Below are 22,260 nucleotides of genomic sequence, written 5' to 3'. Positions count from 1 at the left end.
CCCCCTCACAGCCCCCCCCCTCACAGCAGCCCCCCCCTCACAGCCCCCCCCCTCACAGCAGCCCCCCCCTCACAGCCCCCCCTCACAGCAGAGCACTCCACACCCTCACAGCCCCCCCGTCACAGCCCCCCCCTCACAGCCCCCCCCTCACAGCAGAGCACTCCACACCCTCACAGCCCCCCCCTCACAGCCCCCCCCTCACAGCCCCCCCCTCACAGCCCCCCCCTCACAGCAGAGCACTCCACACCCTCACAGCCCCCCCCCTCACAGCAGCCCCCCCCTCACAGCCCCCCCCTCACAGCAGAGCACTCCACACCCTCACAGCCCCCCCCCTCACAGCAGCCCCCCCCTCACAGCCCCCCCCCTCACAGCAGCCCCCCCCTCACAGCCCCCCCCTCACAGCAGAGCACTCCACACCCTCACAGCCCCCCCGTCACAGCCCCCCCCTCACAGCCCCCCCCTCACAGCAGAGCACTCCACACCCTCAGACCGCTGGCCTTCGCTGTCACGGTCGCCATAGTGACCCGGTTCAGGTTTTTGGACCCCCCCCCGGTCTGCACACCCTCCCCTTTCCACCTCACAGACAGGGCGGGGGCAGAACTCTGTGTTCCCATAGGGGCGAGTCAGGATCGAGAACAGAACGTTCTACAGGGTGCCGTCATGAAGACAGACGACTGGCCAACCATGGCTGTTACATTACGATCAGATCAGAATGCAAGCAGCTGGACACTGGAGAGGGAACGTCCACGATTACCACTTCACCTCCTGGCTCTCTTCCCTCCTTCATTTCAAAGCTCCTTCACTTCCTAGTTTCCTTCCCTCCTTCCCCTCCTCGCTTCCCCCTAGCCATGTGTCTGTGGACATCAGAACGACCTCCAGTCCCCCCGCCCCCCCCCCTCCGCGGCCGAGCCCCAGGCCCCTCCCCCAGACCCGTGTCACCACACATCACATCACAGCGACTCCTGGAGAACGCTTACGCAACCTGGCCTGAGCGTGTCGTCTGGTCCAACGGGCCCTAATTGTCCGTTGTTGACCGGAGAGGTGGACGAGTCAGAGGGGCCTCCCCTGCGCTCAGCGGTCGCGGCGGCTGGGTGTCACAAGCGGTTAGGGGCGCCTGTCTGAGCGGGACGTTCTGGATTGTTCTGGTTCCGAGCGCGGCGGGTCTGTGGGCTGGGTGACTGACGGAGGGGCCGACACACAGGGGAGGAGAGGACCCCAGCACGCACACGCACCAGGCCTGCTACATTCCACATCTGTCGACAAAACATGTCCCCCATCCCTACTCCCTCCACCTCCCTCCTCGTCCTCCTGTTTTCCAGACAGGAAACGGCTGTAGTCCTCTGCCCCCACCCCCCCACCTCACCCCGTCCCCCCGACCCTTATGAAACCTCGGGTAAACACAGCTTGATCCAGCTCTGAGGGACAGGGCTGGGACAGAGCTGCTTTTGGGTGTTCTGTCAGTGGGATGCTGGTGAAAACAGAATTCCTCTCAATTGGGACAGCTGTGCCTCTCACTGTGATCTCTGCTCTCTCCCTCCCCCCTCCCTCCCCCCTCCCTCCCTCCCTCCCTCCCTCTGTTTACAGGTCGTCCACCACTCTCCCATGGCCTGCAACAAAACAAGCCCTCAAGGCTCCCAGAAAATCCCCCCCCCAAATCATGTTGAGGCTCAGGTGCCCCTTTCTCCTCTCCCGCCCAAATACCACCCCCCCCAGCCAGCTTCATCCCCTCCACACCCCCCAGCCAGCTTCATCCCCTCCACACCCCCCAGCCAGCTTCATCCCCTCCACCCCCCCCCAGCCAGCTTCATCCCCTCCACCCCCCCCCAGCCAGCTTCATCCCCTCCACCCCCCCCCAGCCAGCTTCATCCCCCCCCCAGCCAGCTTCATCCCCCCCCCCCCAGCCAGCTTCATCCCCTCCACACTTAAACCTCTCTCTCCATTCCTCCATCCCCTCCACCCGTTTATCTCTCTATCCCCTTCATCCCTCCACCCCCCCCCCCTCTATCTCTCCCTCCTCCTCTGGTAAACAGCTCCTCATGGTGGGGGGTGTAGTGTGAGGATTAGACACGTGTACCATTACACAACTGCCCCCCCAGGTCCTGATTCCCCCCCCCCACCTCCTCCTCTCCCCACTCTCCTCCCTTCCCCCCCAAGTCTGTGTCTGTAGAGGCCGTGACCACGTGGTCCCGAGAGCTCCCATGGTAAGTCGGGAGTATTCTGGGATGGATCCTGAATGTGCCTGCTGGCCATGTCAGGGGTCATGGTCCTACCTGCCATGGGTGATCCAGGCCCCTAAGCCAGGGGCTGTCTGTGCTTCCCTGTCTGTGCTGCCCTGCCCCCTGTGCTGCCCTGCCGTCTGTGCTGCCCTGCCGTCTGTGCTGCCCTGCCGTCTGTGCTGCCCTGCCCCCTGTGCTGCCCTGCATCAGGATGACTCCTGGGTCTCTGTGCCAGTCGCATGTTGATGTACCTGTCTAGATGACACAGCTTCACATCAGGTCAGGTCAGGTCAGGTACACTGGGTCAGACACCACTGTTAGAGTTCACTAGGGATTGTCAGGTAAAGCAGGCCAAAGAACCTGCACCTGGACAAATAGCAATAAACTTGAACTTCAAAGAGAGAGAGTGTTTCAGAAATATCTACTGACCAGAGTCAAGGTTGAGGAGATCACTGTGACTGGACAACCTCTCCTCACCTCTCCCCTCCTCCCTCTCTCATCACCTCTCCCTTCCTCCCTCTCTCATCACCTCTCCCTTCCTCCCTCTCTCATCACTTCTCCCTTCCTTCCTCTCTCTTCCTCCCTCTCTCATCACCTCTCCCTTCCTTCCTCCCTCTCTCATCACCTCTCCCTTCCTCCCTCTCTCATCACTTCTCCCTTCCTTCCTCCCTCTCTCCTCACCTCTCCCTTCCTCCCTCTCTCCTCGCCTCTCCCCTCCTCCCTCTCTCCTCACCTCTCCCTTCCTCCCTCTCTCATCACTTCTCCCTTCCTTCTTTCCTACCTCTCTCCTCACCTCTCCCCTCCCCTCCTCCCTCTCCCTTCCTCCCTCTCTCCTCACCTCTCCTTTCCTCCCTCTCTCCTCACCTCTCCCTTCCTCCCTCTCTCATCACCTCTCCCTTCCTCCCTCTCTCGTCACCTCTTCCTTCCTTCCTTCCTCCCTCTCTCCTCAACTCTCCCCTCCTCCCTCTCTCCTCACCTCTCCCTTCCTCCCTCTCTCCTCACCTCTCCCCTCCTCCCTCTCTCATCACCTCTCCCTTCCTTCCTTCCTCCCTCTATCCTCACCTCTCCCTTTCTTTCTGTTTCTCCTCACCCTAGCCATGACTCCTTTCCGAACTCTTATCTCTTATTTTTAGGTTGATCACATTTTTCATTTTCATTTGTCACTCGTTACTGTTTTATCATACAGCACTTCACAGAGCCGATGTTTAGGCGTAAATTGTCTTAACATATCAAATATAATATCAAATATATTCATTGAAACTATAGAGACTTTCCGTCACTCCAGTACTATTGGCCTTGAGAAGCAAGACATTTTGAGTTTGTTCAGAAATGCAATATGCGCTGTGTGGCCCAGAGCACTGGCGTGTAATCTCTCAAAACAAATACAAACTTCGAGGAAAATAGTGTTGTCTGGCTAATAATCTATAGTAGCGGGGTTGTGCTTTACTTTCAAACGCGTCCTGTCAAATGAAACATTCACCTGGGTTGCGTAAAACAAAGGCAATTAAAATACAAGACCCTCCCTCCGCTGAGCAGTAGCTCATTAGAATACATATACAGAAGGCGCTTAAAACGCGGGTTATGGTTCTCAGACACAGCAAAAGCTCTGCGACAGCCCTCTGAACAACTTTACATACGACGATTTGTTGTACTTGTTGCTGTTTGCTCGGTATCTGGATACCGTGGACTGGACTGTGTTAAATTATTCCTGCAATCCAGCACATTTCCACACCGATGGAGAAGGAAGCGAGACCGTCGTGGGATAACCCCATGCAGTTTATCCTGGCATGTGTGTCCTATGCCGTTGGACTTGGAAATGTGTGGCGTTTTCCATACCTTTGTCAAATGCACGGAGGAGGTAAGGGAGGGGTTCGTTTATTTATTTATTTTTCTCACAAAGAGTAGGTGCGGCGCGTCCTTAACTTTCGGCAACTTGAGACCGCTCTGCCACTTAAACATAGGACACAACTAGGCCTACTTTATTTGGTGGAAAGAAGCCCACTTTTTTCATTGGCATTTTGTCATTTGTCTACTCTTCAGTTTAACCGTGTAAAACAGGGGATACGATATCACACAGGTCTCTAGGTTACTCGGCGCACTACACGGATGGGATCCATATGTTCCCTTTATCATCCATGGACTATGACTGTGAACTTTAAGGACGGAACCACATATAGCACGTAGTTAAACCTTTCTAAAATGACCTGTTGGGAATAGGTGTGTTGTTTGGTTTTCTCTATCTCTTAAATCCGATTTGAAACGTGGTTTTCCATTGGCTTAGTATATGCGTCATTACGCATGGTTAGGTTGGCTGCGGCAGTTTCTTGTCAGGTTGTTAAATGTCTCTCGCCTCGTCGGTTGGTGTTGGACAGTCTTTGCATGCAACTCTTAGTTGCTACATTTATAATATTCTCAGATTGGACCGAAAAACGGTCAATGAAAGTGTATTCAAATAAAGTTGGTTTGCTTGTTGGAAGTCAGTCAACCATGAGTCGAAACAGGACTAAAACACGATATTAAGTATCTTACATAATGTTGGCTAAGGTAGGCACAGTAAACTTCCACTGGTAAGTTTCCACTGGCTAACTTCTAAATGTGCAGCTGTAATTGTTTTCTTGCCCCTTGTGCTGCCCCTTGTCTAACAACATTAGGAATATAAGATTTGGAATTAACTATGGCAGCTATGTTCTGTCAATACTTACAACTATTCCATCTAATCCTTAGCTGATGGAAATCGATTTTTTCCCAGAATAGTTTATGGGGCACTTTCCATATTTACATACTTCTGTTTACACATTTGCACATATTACACTGTACATCTGTCACAGTCACATGTGTTATTATCTGTGACAGACTTACAAGAGTATAGACGGTTCCATTAAAGTCTGGGGGAGAGAAAGAGAGAGGGGTTGGGCTCTGTGGGGGTAGAGAGAGAGAAAGGTTGGGGTCTGGGGGAGAGAGAGGGGTTGGGGTCTGGGGGAGAGAGAGAGGTTGGGGTCTGGGGGAGAGAGAGAGGGGTTGGGGTCTGTGGGGGGGAGAGAGAGAGAGGGGTTGGGGTCTGGGGGGAGAGAGAGAGAGGTTGGGGTCTGGGGGAGAGAGAGGGCGGTTGGGGTCTGGGGGGAGAGAGAGAGAAGGGGGGGTTGGGGTCTGTGGGGGGGAGAGAGAGAGAGGTTGGGGTCTGGGGGAGAGAGAGGGCGGTTGGGGTCTGGGGGGAGAGAGAGAGGGGGGGGGGTTGGGGTCTGTGGGGGGGAGAGAGAGAGAGGTTGGGGTCTGTGGGGAGAGAGAGAGAGAGAGAGAGAGAGAGAGAGAGAGAGAGGGGGGGGGGGGACAGAGAGGTTGGGGTCTTGGAGAGAGAGAAAGAGGGGGAGGAACAGAGAGGTTGGGGTCTTGGAGAGAGAGAGAAAGAAGGGGGGGGGGAACAGAGAGGTTGGGGTCTTGGAGAGAGAGAGAGAGGTCTGTCTGGGTCACTGAGCACTAAGCTTGTCCATGGCTCCCATCTTCACGGTCATGAATTTGATTGCTACTTAACCTTCATTCATTCAATCTGAACTGAACATAAATGTAGATGCTGGCCTGAACTGAGACAAAATATACAGTATTACAGTTGGAGATGAGAAATAAAAGCAGGAGGGAAAGAGACAGAGACGGGTAGGACAGCAGAGACAACTGTTCTGGACTGCACCTCCACAGGAGGGACAGAATCTGTTTGGGGAGTCGTCCTGTTCTGGATGAGCACAGATGTTAAAAAACAGTATGAGACTGAAACCAGATAAAAGATGAGAAGTCAACAATGTTGTTTCTGACGAAACATGACATCACTATGAATCATTTTCGCTACAGTAACTCCCTTTAACAGTATCTTTATTTGATGGTGCAAGAATGTACAGGACGTACAGGACAACCACATCTTCTGACATCATGACAACCTCTGTCCCAACTTCCTCCCTCGTGTCGTGCTGAAGGAGGAGAGAGAGAGAGAGAGAGAGAGAGAGAGAGAGGGAGAGAGAGAGAGATGGAGAGAGAGAGAGAGATATTGTTGTAACAAATGTATCATCATTGTGATAGGTTCAATCTTATATGGCTTTGGCAACAATGCTCACTCATGTATGCCAATAAAGCATTATTGAATTGAATTGAGAGAGAGAGAAACAGACAGAGAGAGAGACAGAGAAAGAGAGAGAGATGGAGAGAGAGAGAGAGAGAGAGAGAGAGAGAGAGAGAGAGAGAGAGAGAGAGAGAGAGAGAGGGAGCGATGCAGGTAGAGAGAAAAGTAGTAAGAGAAAGTTTCAGAGCAAGCTAGGAGAGATGCAGGTAGAGAGAAACAGAGGCAGACACAGAGACAGACACACTGTTGAACTGCTGAACGGGTGTATTTAGAATAACTGTGGGGTGGACATTCCCCTCTCCACTGAGCTTATGGTTGGCCAAGTCCACGACAGGAACCAGCCAATGAGACAAAGCCTGCACTGACCCACCAGGTCCCACAACCTCTGGTGTTTACATTTTTGTGTCTGATGATGACTTCCTGTGCGTAATTATGACTTCCTGTGTGTGTGTGTGATGATGACTTCCTGTGTGTGATTACGGACTTCCTGTGTGTGGGTGTGATGATGACTTCCTGTGTGTGTGGAGTCAGGTGGCTGAGCGGTTAGGGAATCTGGCTAGTAATCTGAAGGTTGCCAGTTCGATTCCTGGCCGTGCAAAATGACGTTCAAGGCACTTCACCCTACTTGCCTCGGGGAGAATGTCCTTGTACTTACTGTAAGTCGCTCTGGATAAGAGGGTCTGCTAAATGACTAAATGTAAATGTGTGATTATGACTTCCTGTCTCTCAGGTGGGTTCCTCATCCCGTACCTGATCATGCTGGTCCTGGAGGGGGTTCCCCTGTTCTACATGGAGCTGGCCATCGGCCAGAAGATGCGGTTGGGGAGCATCGGAGCATGGAGCGCAATCAACCCCTACCTGGGGGGAGTGGGTGAGTCCATTAGCCCCTACCTGGGGGGAGTGGGTGAGTCCATTAGCCCCTACCTGGGGGGAGTGGGTGAGTCCATTAGCCCCTACCTGGGGGGAGTGGGTGAGTCCATTAGCCCCTACCTGGGGGGAGTGGGTGAGTCCATTAGCCCCTACCTGGGGGGAGTGGGTGAAAGTTGCTGACACAACGTAGTATTCTGTCATTTGATTGATTTCTTGCTATCAGTTCAAGTTCAAGTCTTTTATTGTCAGATACACAGAACAACACAAGGTCAGACTGGGCACTGAAATTCTTAGGACAAGACAACGCAAAGCAACCTGGCATAACATAACATATAAGTACACAGAACATAGATTACATCTATGATAAGCACAAATATAATAAACCTCCTAATATACAAATAATCATTCTGTGAACATCAACTTTTTTGGTTAATGACCTGAGCATAAACAAACAGACAGTTATACAGTTGAAAGCAGACATTATATATAAAAGTGTTACAATAGAAACAAGACAACACTGGAGACGAGCATGAACACACACACACACACACACACACGGTGTTCATGAACACACACACACACACACACATGGTGTTCATGAGCACACACACACACACACATGGTGTTCATGAACACACACACACACACACACACACATGGTGTTCATGAGCACACACACACACACACACATGGTGTTCATGAACACACACACACACACACACATGGTGCTCATGAGCACACACACACACACATGGTGTTCATGAGCACACACACACACATGGTGTTCATGAACACACACACACACACACATGGTGCTCATGAACACACACACACACATGGTGCTCATGAGCACACACACACACACACACACACACACACACACACACATGGTGTTCATGAACACACACACACACATGGTGCTCATGAACACACACACACACACACACACACACACACACACACATGGTGCTCATGAACACACACACACATATGGTGTTCATGAACACACACACACATACACACACATGGTGCTCATGAACACACACACACACACACACACATGGTGCTCATGAACACACACACACACACACATGGTGCTCATGAACACACACACACACACACACACATGGTGTTCATGAACACACACACACATGGTGCTCATGAACACACACACACACACACACATGGTGTTAATGAACACACACACACACATGGTGCTCATGAACACACACACACATGGTGTTCATGAACACACACACACACACATGGTGCTCATGAACACACACACACACACACACATGGTGCTCATGAACACACACACACATGGTGTTCATGAACACACACACACACATGGTGCTCATGAACACACACACACACACACACATGGTGCTCATGAACACACACACACATGGTGCTCATGAACACACACACACACACACACACACACATGGTGCTCATGAACACACACACACATGGTGCTCATGAACACACACACACATGGTGTTCATGAACACACACACACACATGGTGCTCATGAACACGCACATGGTGCTCATGAACACACACACATGGTGCTCATGAACACACACACATGGTGCTCATGAACACACACACACACACATGGTGCTCATGAACACACACATGGTGCTCATGAACACACACACGGTGCTCATGAACACACACACATGGTGCTCATGAACACACACACATGGTGCTCATGAACACACACACATGGTGCTCATGAACACACACACATGGTGCTCATGAACACACACACATGGTGCTCATGAACACACAGTCATCGTGTCAGTGAGTGTCTTTGGGTGCAGGCTGCAAATCCCCTTCCTTTAAATCGGTTAAAAAAGAAAAAAAGTATATATGATATTCAGCTGACAGTAAACTTGTTTCTGCAGGTCTTGCCAGTGTCATGACGTCTCTGTACCTCTGCCTGTACTACAACGTCATCAACGCCTGGAGCTTCTGGTACCTCTTCCATTCATTCCAGGTGGGTGACATCAGCGTGTGTCACAAGCCCATTCTTGTGATAAACAATGACAAGTACTGGGGCTACATTTGAACATTGTCAGGCAGTCATCATCAAAATCACAATAACTGGAATGTTCTCTAATTCTTTCCCTCCCTCCCTCCCTCCCCTCTCCCTGGCCTCCCATACATTCCTGTTCTGCCCCCCGGCTCCCCATCCCTTTCGGTGGCCCCCCGACCATCCCACTGCCCACCACCCTTTCCCCATCCTCCATGCCCCCCTCCCATCCCCCACCGCCCTCCCACTACCCTGCCCCACCATCTCACCCCCTCCCTGGCCCCCTACCCCCCTGCCCCACCCTATACCCTCTCCCCCTTCTGACCCCCCCACTCCCTCTCCCCCCCTACCCCCCTGCCCCACCCTATACCCTCTCCCCCTTCTGACCCCCCCACTCCCTCTCCCCCCCCACCCCCATGCCCCCCCACCCCCCTGCCCCCCTCAGTCCACGCTCCCCTGGGCTGAGTGCCCCCTGAACAGCAACCTGACCGGCCCGTTGGAGGAGTGTGAGCGAGGCACGCCCACCGAGTACTTCTTCTTCAGGGAGACGCTGGACATCTCGTCTTCCATCGAGGAGAACGGGGGCGTGCACACGGGCCAGGCGCTCTGCCTTGTTCTGGCCTGGATGATTGTCTACCTGTTCATTGTCAGGGGCGTCAAGTCCACCGGCAAGGTGAGAGCCTCCGATCGGAGACACGCCGTCGCGGGCTACGCCGTCGCGGGCTACGCTCCTCTGATCCTGAATCTCCCGCTGCACTTCCTGTATAAACACATTCGCTCAAGTCAAAGGTTGTCAACCCTGGTCCTCAGGGACCCCCTGCCCGGCATGTTCTAGATGTTTCCCTGCTCCAACACACCTGATTCAAATCATTGATCGGGTCATTATCAGGCTTCTGCTGAGCTTGATAATGACCCATTCATTTGAATCAGGTGTGTTGGAGCAGGGAAACATCTAGAACATGCAGGACAGGGGGGCACGAGGACCAGGGTTGAGAACCACTGAGCTAAATAAACAAACTGTAAAATGTGTGTGTGTGTTGGAGAGAGGGAGGGAGTTTCAGCAGCAGTAGAAACAGCAGTAGAAATTCTGCTTCACCTGTTTGTAAACACAGCAGTGCCTAACGGGAGTGCAGACCCATGCAGTGCTGTGTTTACTAACAGGCCCCTCCACTCGTACGCACTGCCCTGCACAGTGTGTCAGGCAGCACTGACTGTGTCAGCGATAAAGGATCCTAACATGAACTTGTCCTTTGACCCCCTGCGGTCTGGAGGTGGTGTATTTCACAGCTACCTTCCCCTACCTGGTCCTGTTCATCTACCTGGTGCGGGGAGTCACACTGCACGGAGCCGTGAACGGGATCAAGTACATGTTCACCCCCAAGGTACGCTGGGATGGGGGAGGTTAACAGGAACAGACATGTTCTTGTTGTAGTTGATCCTGTTGTATCTTGTCTTCAGGCTACTGCAGAGAACACAAGGGTTTTGGTCGGTTTAGGTGCAGTTCCAGGGGTGTATGTGAAGCCGTATGTACACGTAAAAATGTGATTTGAGAGATAAACAATAAGAGATGTTGTTGTTCTGCTGTGTGCTGTCTACAGGGTACTTTGAGGAACACTGTGTCAGAACTGAACCTGGCTCCTACTCTGTAGGCATTGATGCCAACACTGTTGTCATGCAAACCATCGCTAGCAGCTAGCTGTCTCTGTGTCTCCCTGGTGCCTGGTGATGTTAATGGACTGCACTATTGTGTCATGTACATACAGACGTGTGTGAACCAAGCTGCAGATGTCAGCCACAGCTATGCAACTGCATTCAGCATTGTTGTTGAGTACAGCACATTTGTATCTGGGATCGGGTTAGTTCAGTGTGGCTTACTGAAAGTCCTTCTTTGTGTTTGTGCACGTGTGTGTGTGTTTGTGGGTCTGTGTGTTTCTGCATGTGTGTGTGTGTGTATGTGTGTGTGCACCTGTGTGTGTACGTGTGTGTGTACGTGTGTGTGTGTGTGTCCTGGCTAACAGCTGGAGCAGCTGGCTAACCCCACCACCTGGATCAACGCCGCCACTCAGATCTTCTTCTCTCTGGGTCTGGGCTTCGGCTCGCTCATCGCCTTCGCCAGCTACAACCAGTACAACAACAACTTCCAGCAGCAGGCCATCGTGGTGTCCATGATCAACAGCGGCACGTCCGTGTTCGCCAGCATCGTCACCTTCTCCATCTACGGCTTCAAGGCTACTTTCAACTATGAGACCTGCCTGGAGAGGTAGACAGAGGGCCGCAGGGTGTGTGTGTTTGTGGGTCTGTGTGTTTCTGCATGTGTGTGTATGTGTGTGTGCACCTGTGTGTACGTGTGTGTGTATGTGTGTGTGTGTTTGTGTGTGTGTGCGTGCGTGTGAGTGTGTGACTGTATGTGTGTGCGTGTGTGTGGTGTGTGTATGTATGTGTGTTTGTGTGTGTTTGTGTGTGGGTTATACCAGGTGCTTAGTCATGTTGTTTATTTAGACACAGCTACTTCATGACACAGCTACTTCATAAAACAGCTACTTCATAACTAAGCTGATAGGGATGTTGTAATCAGTTTCCTAGATCAGAGTCCACGTATCTAACACGTCTCATGAGTTTAGTGTTGGTGTTCCAAGGTTGTTCTTCCTGGTCGTAATCATAAATGGATCTAATAATAGTCTTAAAATAAGACAAACCCAGAGAATTAGAATGTGACAAGCCCTGATAACATTTACATTACATTTACATTTAATCATTTAGCAGACGCTCTTATCCAGAGCGACTTACAGTAAGTACAGGGACATTCCCCCGAGGCAAGTAGGGTGAAGTGCCTTGCCCAAGGACACAACGTAATTTGGCACTGCCGGGGTATCGAACCAGCAACCTTCTGATTACTAGCCCGATTCCCTAACCGCTCAGCCACCTGACTCCTGACTCCCCCCCAGACTCAGGTCATGCAAGATAGCTGAGCAATCTTTAAAAAAAGATCACAGACCAGTCTCTGATCTTTAAACAGAGATGACAGACCAGTCTGTAATCTTCTGTATCGTCAGTGATTGCCGCCACGTCTAAACACACAAACACACATGTTGTGTACGGCTGTCATTGTGGGGACTCGGAGTTGTGTCCCATTCAGAATCCTGTTTTACCCCTATCCCCTAAACCCTACTAGAAAATGTCTCCACAAAGTTAGTTAACACCGTAGACACACACACACACTCTGGTTTAGCTGTAGCAGGCTGGCAGAGAGCCATAGGTCAGAGGTCAGCTTGGTGGTCACGTGACTCGTGCCTCCCTCTCTCCAGGATGCGTGTGCTGTTTCTGAACACCTTTGATCTGGCAGAGGACTCCATCACCATGGAGACCGTCGACCACTGGGCCTTGGAGCTGAACCGGACCCAGCCAGACCTGTTTGCTAGCATCGCAAGCAAGCTGGAGAGCTGCAGCTTGGAGGCTGAACTAGACACGGTAATCTGAGCTCCCCCCCACGCCTCCCCCACGCCTGATGGTCTGGGTGGAGGTGGTAGAGGGAGTGAAAGTCTGGGTAGAGGGGGTGATAGTCTGGGTGGAGGTGGTAGAGGGGGTGATAGTCTGGGTGGGGGTGGTAGAGGGAGTGAAAGTCTGGGTAGAGGGGGTGATAGTCTGGGTGGAGGTGGTAGAGGGGGTGATAGTCTGGGTAGAGGGGGTGATAGTCTGGGTGGGGGTGGTAGAGGGGGTGATAGTCTGGGTGGGGGTGGTAGAGGGGGTGATTGTCTTGGTGGGGGTGGTAGAGGGGGTGATGGGGTGGTAGAGGGGGTGATAGTCTGGGTGGGGGTGGTAGAGGGGGTGATAGTCTGGGTGGAGGTGGTAGAGGGGGTGATAGTCTTGGTGGGGGTGGTAGAGGGGGTGATGGGGTGGTAGAGGAGGTGATAGTCTGGGTGGGGGTGGTAGAGGGGGTGATAGTCTGGGCGAGGGTGGTAGATTGCGGATAAAATGAGGACATTACGAGAGCTAGCTAGGATAGCTATGATAGCTTGATAGGATAGCTATGATAGCTCGATAGGATAGCTATGATAGCTGTGACAGCTAGCCTCACACAACCTGGTAATCTTCTGATGATTCAGCGCTCGTCTGCAGGTCTGACGGAGGGCAGGTGAACTTGACCAGAGCTGCTGTGTTTGTGGCAATCAGTAATGACTGGGCCAAGCTGCTGTGTTTGTGGTAATCAGTAATGACTGGGCCAAGCTGTTGGTGTGTACAGAGGTTCCCAGCAGTGAACCTATTGCTGTATACGAGCCACACAAGCCAACTCTGTCAAGGCATTCAAGTAGAACTTTTTAAACGAAAGAATATCTGTCATTAGTCCAAAAAACCTGAATGAACAGCAGTCTATTTTGAGTCAGTCAGGTTATTTCTGGAAAGGCTTGCTAATTAATGTAGATTATAACAATCCAGCCCCTCCTTTCTACCCTGTCTCTCTCTCACTCCCCCTCCCTCCCTCCCTCCCTCCAGGCAGTGGAGGGCACAGGCCTGGCCTTCATCGTGTACAGCGAGGCCATAAAGAACATGCCGTTACCTCAGCTGTGGTCGGTGCTGTACTTCCTGATGCTGCTGCTGCTGGGAATGGGCAGCATGCTGGGCAACGTGACGGCCATCATTACCCCCCTGAGGGACTTCAAGGTGATCTCCCGCAACATCAGCAACGAGACCTTTAATGGTGAGAGGGAGGAGGGAGGGTGGAGGGGGAGGGGAGGAGGGAGGGGAAGGGTGGAGGGAGGGGAAGGGTGGAGGTAACGGGAGGGTGGGAAGGAGGGATGGAGGAGGGGGACGGAAGGAGAGGGAGGAGGGGGAGGGTGGAGGGAGCGAAGGAAGTGAAGGAGGTAGGGAGATGGGGAGGGGGGTTCCCATGTCTCATTTATGAAACAACTTGCCAGTAAATAAGTTTTGAATGAGCCCCTATCCTTGTGCTAGCCTGTCTAGAGATGTTTCCCCTGTGTTGTGTGTGTGTGTGTGTGTGGTGCAGGCTTGGTGTGTGTGGTGTGTCTGCTGCTGGGTCTGGGGTTCACCACGCGGTCGGGGAACTACTGGTTCACCATGTTCAACGACTACGGAGCCACCTTCTCCCTGCTGTTCATCGTCCTGGTGGAGGTCATCACCGTCAGCTACATCTACGGCATCAGGAGGTGTGTGTGTGTGTTTTACATCTCTGGCATCAGGAGGTGTGTGTGTGTGTTTTACATCTCTGGCATCAGGAGGTGTGTGTGTGTGTTTTACATCTCTGGCATCAGGAGGTGTGTGTGTGTTTTACATCTCTGGCATCAGGAGGTGTGTGTGTGTGTTTTACATCTCTGGCATCAGGAGGTGTGTGTGTGTTTTACATCTCTGGCATCAGGAGGTGTGTGTGTGTGTTTTACATCTCTGGCATCAGGAGGTGTGTGTGTGTTTTACATCTCTGGCATCAGGAGGTGTGTGTGTGTTTTACATCTCTGGCATCAGGAGGTGTGTGTGTGTTTTACATCTCTGGCATCAGGAGGTGTGTGTGTGTGTTTTACATCTCTGGCATCAGGAGGTGTGTGTGTGTGTTTTACATCTCTGGCATCAGGAGGTGTGTGTGTGTGTTTTACATCTCTGGCATCAGGAGGTGTGTGTGTGTGTTTTACCACAAGAATTTACCATAGAGTAAATTGATTTTTAAATTGTCTGCCGTTGTAACAGTGTTTAGATTCTTGTAATTTTTTACTAAGCAGCTTTCCAATAATTGATAAACTCTGTACTTCTGTTCAACAAACACGTACATTGTGCCGCAGGGTTACAGTTTCAAGCAGAGCATGTCCCCTGTAGGGTTGTATGTCCAAACAGGTTACCACGCATACCTGCACAGCACAAAAGCCAAAAAACTAAGGCAAAGTGAAGTGTAACTGGAAAGGCAGAGAGAGAGAGTAGTGATATAGACAACGAGCTACAACCTCGTTTTCATGAAAACGAGCCATCCTCCGATCTTAACAAATTACAATGCTTTCTACGCGCAACCGGTAAAGTCTGCTAAGTGCAAAGCCGAACAGCGATACAACAAAAATATTACATAACGTCACTGTTACACTTGCACAATGTCACCAAATTCACTTGACACATCAATGGCCTCCTGCTGGCTATACTGAAACCCATAGGGTAGGCCTACATCATAAACCAACTGAGAAATTTGGGAAGATTGACGACACAAAGTTAATCATCGAAGTTGAGAAGTAGCCTAGGCCTACATGGAGTTGTATGACCCACAGCACGTAGCCTATTGTATAAAGACTACGGCAAAAAAGACATATGTTGCCAATTTATGTTATGCTGCAACGGCTGTTGGAATTACAAGTTGCCTAAATATAGCCTATGCCATGTTACCATGTCATTATCTGTCATTAGTCCAAAAAACCTGAATGAACAGCAGTCTATTTTGAGTCAGTCAGGTTATTTCTGGAAAGGCTTGCTAATTAATGTAGATTATAACAATCCAGCCCCTCCTTTCTACCCTGTCTCTCTCTCTCTCACACTCCCCCTCCCTCCCTCCCTCCCTCCCTCCCTCCCTCCCTCCCTCCCTCCCTCCCTCCCTCCCTCCCTAGTCGAAAAATCCAGGTGTCTTTATAGGGTTTTGAATACGCTGATTAAGATTTTACCCCGACTTTATAAATCAAATTACTCTCAGCGACATCTGCTGAGTTAATAGAGGAGCGATCATTGGAAGACTGAAAGAAATACCTAGCCGACCACGATTATTTCAGTGCACCCGGGAGTCCGTTTCAATGCAGCCGAAAGTCTGTTCATTGTAAAAGGGAGATAGAGCCTACTTTTTGCCAAATACCACAACACGTTTGCTGCTTCAGATTTGAAAATATATATAGGACAGGTTATTTTAACATTAGAAACGCAGAGCGCCTTCATTTGAACGCTGTGAAGATATAAAGACATCTTTGCACTTGATCAAATTCCAGGACCCAAATTATTTCGCGGACCCCCACTTTGAGAACCACTGAAGAAACATTGAGTGCGTTTACATGCACACGATGATCATAACCCGCGATAATGGAAATAATGCCATTATTAAACTGATCATGTAAACATCTTTATCTGATTTTCAAAGTCGGAGTAACGTCTTAATCGGCGTATTCATAACCCGATAAAGACACCTGGATTTTTGCCCAATCTTTCGATTAGGCTATTTGACTTGGCTTTCTTGCGTTTTTTGGAAACTGTGCATGTTTTGAAGTCACAGCACGCATGATTAAACTATTTAGCCTATACCTAAATAAACAATCACATACATTAAAGATTTCTGCATTTTGTGATGGGTATAGCTACAGTACGTAGATGCCTGATTTACACCTGGGACACACTGCTGCGATGCCAGACGCGCACCGGTCACCAAGCCTTTCACCTCCTCTGAGCTTTCCTTTTTCACATTTAAAGCTGACATGGTAACATGGCATAGGCTATATTTAGGCAACTTGTAATTCCAACAGCCGTTGCAGCATAACATAAATTGGCAACATATGTCTTTTTTTGCCGTAGTCTTTATACAATAGGCTACGTGCTGTGGGTCATACAACTCCATGTAGGCCTAGGCTACTTCTCAACTTCGTGTCGTCAATCTTCCCAAATTTCTCCGTTGGTTTATGATGTAGGCCTACCCTATGGGTTTCAGTATAGCCATCAGCAGTAGGCCATTGATGTGTCAAGTGAATTTGGTGACATTGTGCAAGTGTAACAGTGACGTTATTTAATATTTTTGTTGTATCGCTGTTCGGCTTTGCACTTCGCAGACTTTACCGGCTGCGCGTAGAAAGCATTGTAATTTGTTAAGATCGGAGGACGGCTCGTTTTCATGAAAACGAGGTTGTAGCTCGTTGTCTATATCACTACGGTTGGAAAGAGGTGGCGTTTGTGTTTTAGCAACGTTCTTGTAATTAATTATTGATCGAGTTTGAATCTGTGAATATCTTTCCAACTTTACCTAGCCAATATTTCCTCCCTATATCGTTACAGAAGCAAAGTTGCCCTTCTTATTTTTATTTTCAAATCTAAAGCAGCAAACGTGATGAGGTATTCGCCTCGGTTAAAAGTATGCTCTGCCTTCCTTTTACAGCGACTTCCGGAAAAACCGGAAGGTTGTCTTCTCTCCCCCCTTGTCTTTTTCTCTCTCCCACCGTCTCTCTCTTTCTCTCCCCCCACCTCTCTCGCTCTCTCCCCTCCTTTCTCGCTCTCTCCCCTCCCTTCTTCTCTCTCTCTCCCCTCTTCTCTCTCTCTCCCCTCCCTTCTCTCTCTCTCTCTCCCCCACCTCACTCTCTTCTAAATTAATAAATTACTAATGAAAATGACTAATTTTAATGTGTTAATTCTAGATGTATTGGCGTGATCAGTATAACAATACTTAAGAATAACTGATGAGTGCATGTGTATGAGTGTTTCATGGGGTAGCACAAGTGATGACTGCATGTGTATGAGTGTTTCATGGGGTAGCACAAGTGATGAGTGCATGTGTATGAGTGTTTCATGGGGTAGCACAAGTGATGACTGCATGTGTATGAGTGTTTCATGGGGTAGCACAAGTGATGAGTGCATGTGGAGGAGTGTTTCATGGGGTAGCACAAGTGATGAGTGCATGTGGAGGAGTGTTTCATGGGGTAGCACAAGTGATGAGTGCATGTGTATGAGTGTTTCATGGGGTAGCACAAGTGATGAGTGCATGTGTATGAGTGTTTCATGGGGTAGCACAAGTGATGAGTGCATGTGTATGAGTGTTTCATGGGGTAGCACAAGTGATGACTGCATGTGTATGAGTGTTTCATGGGGTAGCACAAGTGATGACTGCATGTGTATGAGTGTTTCATGGGGTAGCACAAGTGATGAGTGCATGTGGAGGAGTGTTTCATGGGGTAGCACAAGTGATGAGTGCATGTGGAGGAGCAAGTTTTTCAGGAATTTCGCCCTAGACGGCCTCTCATAACATGCAGCAAAGGGCCCAGGCCGGATTCAAACCCTGGCCTCTGCAGTACGACCTCAGACTACATGGTACTGTAATCTGGTGAGCTGTATAACACCAGACCCCTCTTCCTCTCTTGTCCTCGTCAGGTTTGAGAAGGACATCGAGGACATGCTGGGCCACCGTCCTAACTGGTACTGGAAGATCATGTGGGCGGTGGTGAGCCCCCTGCTCCTCGTGGCTCTCTTCATCTTCTACATCATCAACTACATCCAGGGAGGCACCCCCACCTACCAGGCCTGGAACAAAGACCTGGTACCTCCTCCCCCTTCTCCCCTCCCCTCTCCTCACCTAACCTCTCCTCACCTCTCCCCCCTTCTCGCCTCTCCTCTCTCTCCCCTCTCCTCTCCTCACTTCCCCTCTCTCTCCCATCTCCTCCCCTCTCCTCTCTCTCCCCTCTCCTCTCTCCCCCTCACCTCCCCTCTCTCCCCCTCACCTCACCACTCCTCACCTCCCCTCTCTTTCCTCTCTCCTCACCTCTCTTCACCTTACCTCCCCTCTCTCCTCACCTCTCCTCACTTCCCTCTCCTCTTCTCCTCACCTCCCTCTCCTCTCTCCTCACCTCCCTCTCCTCTCTTCACCTCCCCCCTCTTCTCACCTCACCTCTCCTCTCTCCCCTCTCTCCCCTCGCCTCACCTCACCTCTCCCCTCTCTCTCCCCTCCCCCCTCTCACATCTCCTCTCTCTCCACTCGCCTCACCTCTCCTCACCTCTCCACTCTCCTCCCCTCTCCTCACCTCTCCTCTCTCCCCTCTCCTCACCTCCCCTCTCCTCACCTCCCCTCTCCTCACCTCTCCTCTCCTCTCTCTCCTCTCCTCTCTCCCCTCTCCTCTCCTCCCCTCTCCCCCCTCTCCTCACCTCTCCTCTCTGTCCCCTCTCCTCCAGGGAAAGTCGGTGGTGCTGGAGTACCCCCCCTACGCCCAGGCCTTCATCGGCCTGCTGCTGGTGTCCTCTGTCAGCTGCATCCCCCTCTTCGCCCTCTACACCTACTGCCGGAGGAGGCAGGGGGGGCCGGGGGCCCCGGAGCACCCCATCAGCCTGGGGGCCTCCCCGACCGCTTAGGAGGGCGAGGGCCGGCAGAGGGGAGGAGGGGGGAAAAGAGGGGGGAGGAGTAGAGGAGGAGGTGCACAGGGGGGAAGAAGGGGGAGATTAGGATGGGGTGAAGGAGGAGGTGCAGGGGGGGAAGGGGAAGAGGGGGGAGGAGTAGAGGAGGAGGTGCAGGGGGAGGTTTGTGAGGGGGGAGGTGCAGCAGTGTACCCCCCCCCCACCCCGGCTGTCTCCAGAAGGTTGTTCCTGAGCACTGTGCCTGGTCTGCATGGTGGGCCTCTCCCCACAATCCCCTGAGTGGTATATTTTACTACTATTGTTTACTAAGACAGTAGACTAAGGATCACAGTTGTAAAACACCTTCATATCTGACGTCTTTCTGACCAAGCGATTTAGTGATTTTTTTGCTTTGTTTTGTTGGTATTGTCTCTAATTGTATCCACAGAAGCACAATAATGTTTGCATTTGGAGGTTTGTGAACTTTCTGCTTGTGTGTAAAGTGACATGTCTTTGTCACCATCGAGCTTTTGATGCGTTGCTATTCTGTGTGGAAGAAGGGACACTTTAGTCCCAAAGGACTTTTTAAAAATCCTTGTAAAGCGTCTTACACTTCCTCTCAGCGGTTTCCAGTAACTCCCCCCCCCCCCCCCCCCCATGTGACGCTACGTACCCTGAATCAAGGTTCTGTACATATCTGTCACCAGTGTTGCTTGTGTATGGCCACTCCTTTTAAAAGGATTCACACCTGGACAGCTATAGTGACAAACTTGTTTCCATACTTTTATTTCAGTAATGTGAACATTGTGGCTATCTTAACCATTAATTAACAATTAACAATAATTCTGTAAATCTGTAAATATGTTTTATGTTGGTTTGTACTCTGAACAGGATCCTGTGAAATATCCTATTTTACAGTCCAGGAGTTACAAGGCGCTTTATGGTGATAACGCTGGTTTCGATTCACGCTGGGATTTATTGGAAAGAAGTAATTTAGAAAGAGTTTATAACATCTAAAATCACCTGGTGCCAAATGATACGTAGACATGCTTAGTTTAGTATATTATCACAACAGAAGGAATACAAACAAAAGCATGTAAAAACCTCCTCATGCTCGTGCCAATGAACTCCAGAGCAAGCCAAAGGATTGCTTTGAGATTGTACATTAATAATCCTTTATAAAGGAAATAATTCTTCTGCCATTCCACAGGAAATCTCTGAGGTTAATACCTGGTACATAGTGGACTGTAAAGTGAAATCACCAAATCATGTATTTGAAGTATTTTTAAGAGCGCCAATGTCTTTTGTATCTTGTCTGTTCTCTGGTGCATTGAACAAACAGAAGGATGTATCTTCACTGGACACTGTGACACAGAAACCCAGCTCCAGGTTTCCCATCTCCGCATTTGCGAAACAAATATTTATATTTTCAGACAGTGAGACTTCTTCAGAAACCCAGCTCCAGGTTTCCCATCTCCGCATTTGCGAAACAAATATTTCTATTTTCAGACAGTGAGACTTCTTGAGCTATTTTGAAGTTGTTTGAGTCCCACGTACCTCTGTTTGACCCGGCGGGCCTGTATTCCCGGCAGGAACCAGCCAGGTGACATCTCAGTGTGAGCGGTTGCTGGACCAGCTTCATACAGTCACATTTAAACCACATAACTGACTTTGCGAGGGCTGTCAGATGACACACTGTGTTTAATACTGCAGGGTCTGTGAAGCTGTGAGCACTTAGTGTTGTTTTATAATTGCTTTGTCAGCGACATCAGAATGTAGTCTTTGTTTCTCCGTCCAGTCCCCCTGGACCAGAGAGAGTAGGAAGGGATCCAAACTGTTTCTTGGAACAAGAAAATAATATGGTGTTGAGTTTCCAATAGAATAAACAAACATAAATAATATTCTTACTTTAGTTGGATCTTCAGTTCTCTTTCTCTATGCAGATGTGTGATTAATCATGTCGAGATTAGAGGAAGTAGCCATGTATATTTTTGATATGTCTTGTTTTCTGATCTGTAAAGAAATAAAACGGTTTAGTATTATGTGTACGGATCCCTTCTCTCTCCCACCTCAGCCTCACTGTACAGACCCCCCAGAACAAACCAGAAAAGCTCTTTTTGCACTTGCCGGCCAATCATATAAGCCCATTTTCAAAAGTGTTAATGATCAAGCCCAGCAGAAGGCTGGCAGTGCCCCGTTCATCTGAATCAGGTGTGTTGGAGCAGGGAAACATGTAGAACATGCAGGGCAGGGAGACTGGGTTGAAGACCACTGGCTTAGATTGTAGTGTGACATTGAGCTGAATGAATTGCCCTTCTTACGGACATTGACAACAACTTAAAAGAATGTATTTATTATAGTCTACACAGTATAGATTTACTAGACACCTACACAACACCAAATTGTATCAGTGTGAAAAACAATCCTGCCCAGCCAACATGTCTCCGTGCATGTTAGGGGAAGATCAGCTTATTCTGCTGTTACCCCACCCAGAGGGCTGAAGTTAGTTACCCCAGACTGTCACCTCACTGTTACCCCACCCAGAGGGCTGAAGTTAGTTACCCCAGACTGTCACCTCACTGTTACCCCACCCAGAGGGCTGAAGTTAGTTACCCCAGACTGTCACCTCACTGTTACCCCACCCAGAGGGCTGAAGTTAGTTACCCCAGACTGTCACCTCACTGTTACCCCACCCTGAGGGCTGAAGTTAGTTACCCCAGACTGTCACCTCACTGTTACCCCACCCTGAGGGCTGAAGTTAGTTACCCCACCCTGAGGGCTGAAGTTAGTTACCCCAGACTGTCACCTCACTGTTACCCCACCCAGAGGGCTGAAGTTAGTTACCCCAGACTGTTACCCCACCCTGAGGGCTGAAGTTAGTTACCCCAGACTCACTGTGTAAGGAAAACCTCCCCGAGGGCAGTGGACGATGACGTGAGGTGGTCCGTTCTGTCTGGACGTCTCGCCAGGGCCAAGTT

General features: G+C 50.3%; 1 protein-coding gene and 1 long non-coding RNA gene across 2 annotated transcripts; both read left to right on the top strand.

Annotated features, from left to right (window-relative positions):
• The first annotated feature begins 3,553 nt into the window (after nt 1-3,553).
• On the top strand, nt 3,554-19,366 carry LOC134024066 (sodium- and chloride-dependent transporter XTRP3-like). The gene is made up of 11 exons (XM_062466469.1): nt 3,554-4,074; nt 7,052-7,192; nt 9,105-9,196; nt 9,678-9,905; nt 10,504-10,614; nt 11,251-11,492; nt 12,538-12,700; nt 13,724-13,928; nt 14,235-14,394; nt 18,329-18,494; nt 19,124-19,366. The coding sequence occupies exons 1-11, from the start codon at nt 3,951-3,953 to the stop codon at nt 19,298-19,300; spliced, it is 1,809 nt and encodes a 602-aa protein (XP_062322453.1). The 5' UTR covers nt 3,554-3,950; the 3' UTR covers nt 19,301-19,366.
• Nucleotides 19,367-19,951: 585 nt separating this feature from the next.
• On the top strand, nt 19,952-21,330 carry LOC134023877 (uncharacterized). Its single transcript, XR_009930805.1, has 2 exons — nt 19,952-20,671; nt 20,748-21,330. It is a non-coding gene; the product is annotated as an uncharacterized LOC134023877 (long non-coding RNA).
• Nucleotides 21,331-22,260: the final 930 nt, after the last annotated feature.

Source organism: Osmerus eperlanus, chromosome 7, assembly GCF_963692335.1.
Source record: "Osmerus eperlanus chromosome 7, fOsmEpe2.1, whole genome shotgun sequence".
Lineage (NCBI taxonomy): Eukaryota > Metazoa > Chordata > Actinopteri > Osmeriformes > Osmeridae > Osmerus > Osmerus eperlanus.
The sequence above is the reverse complement of the archived record's forward strand: the minus strand, read 5'-3'. Positions and strand labels throughout refer to the sequence as shown.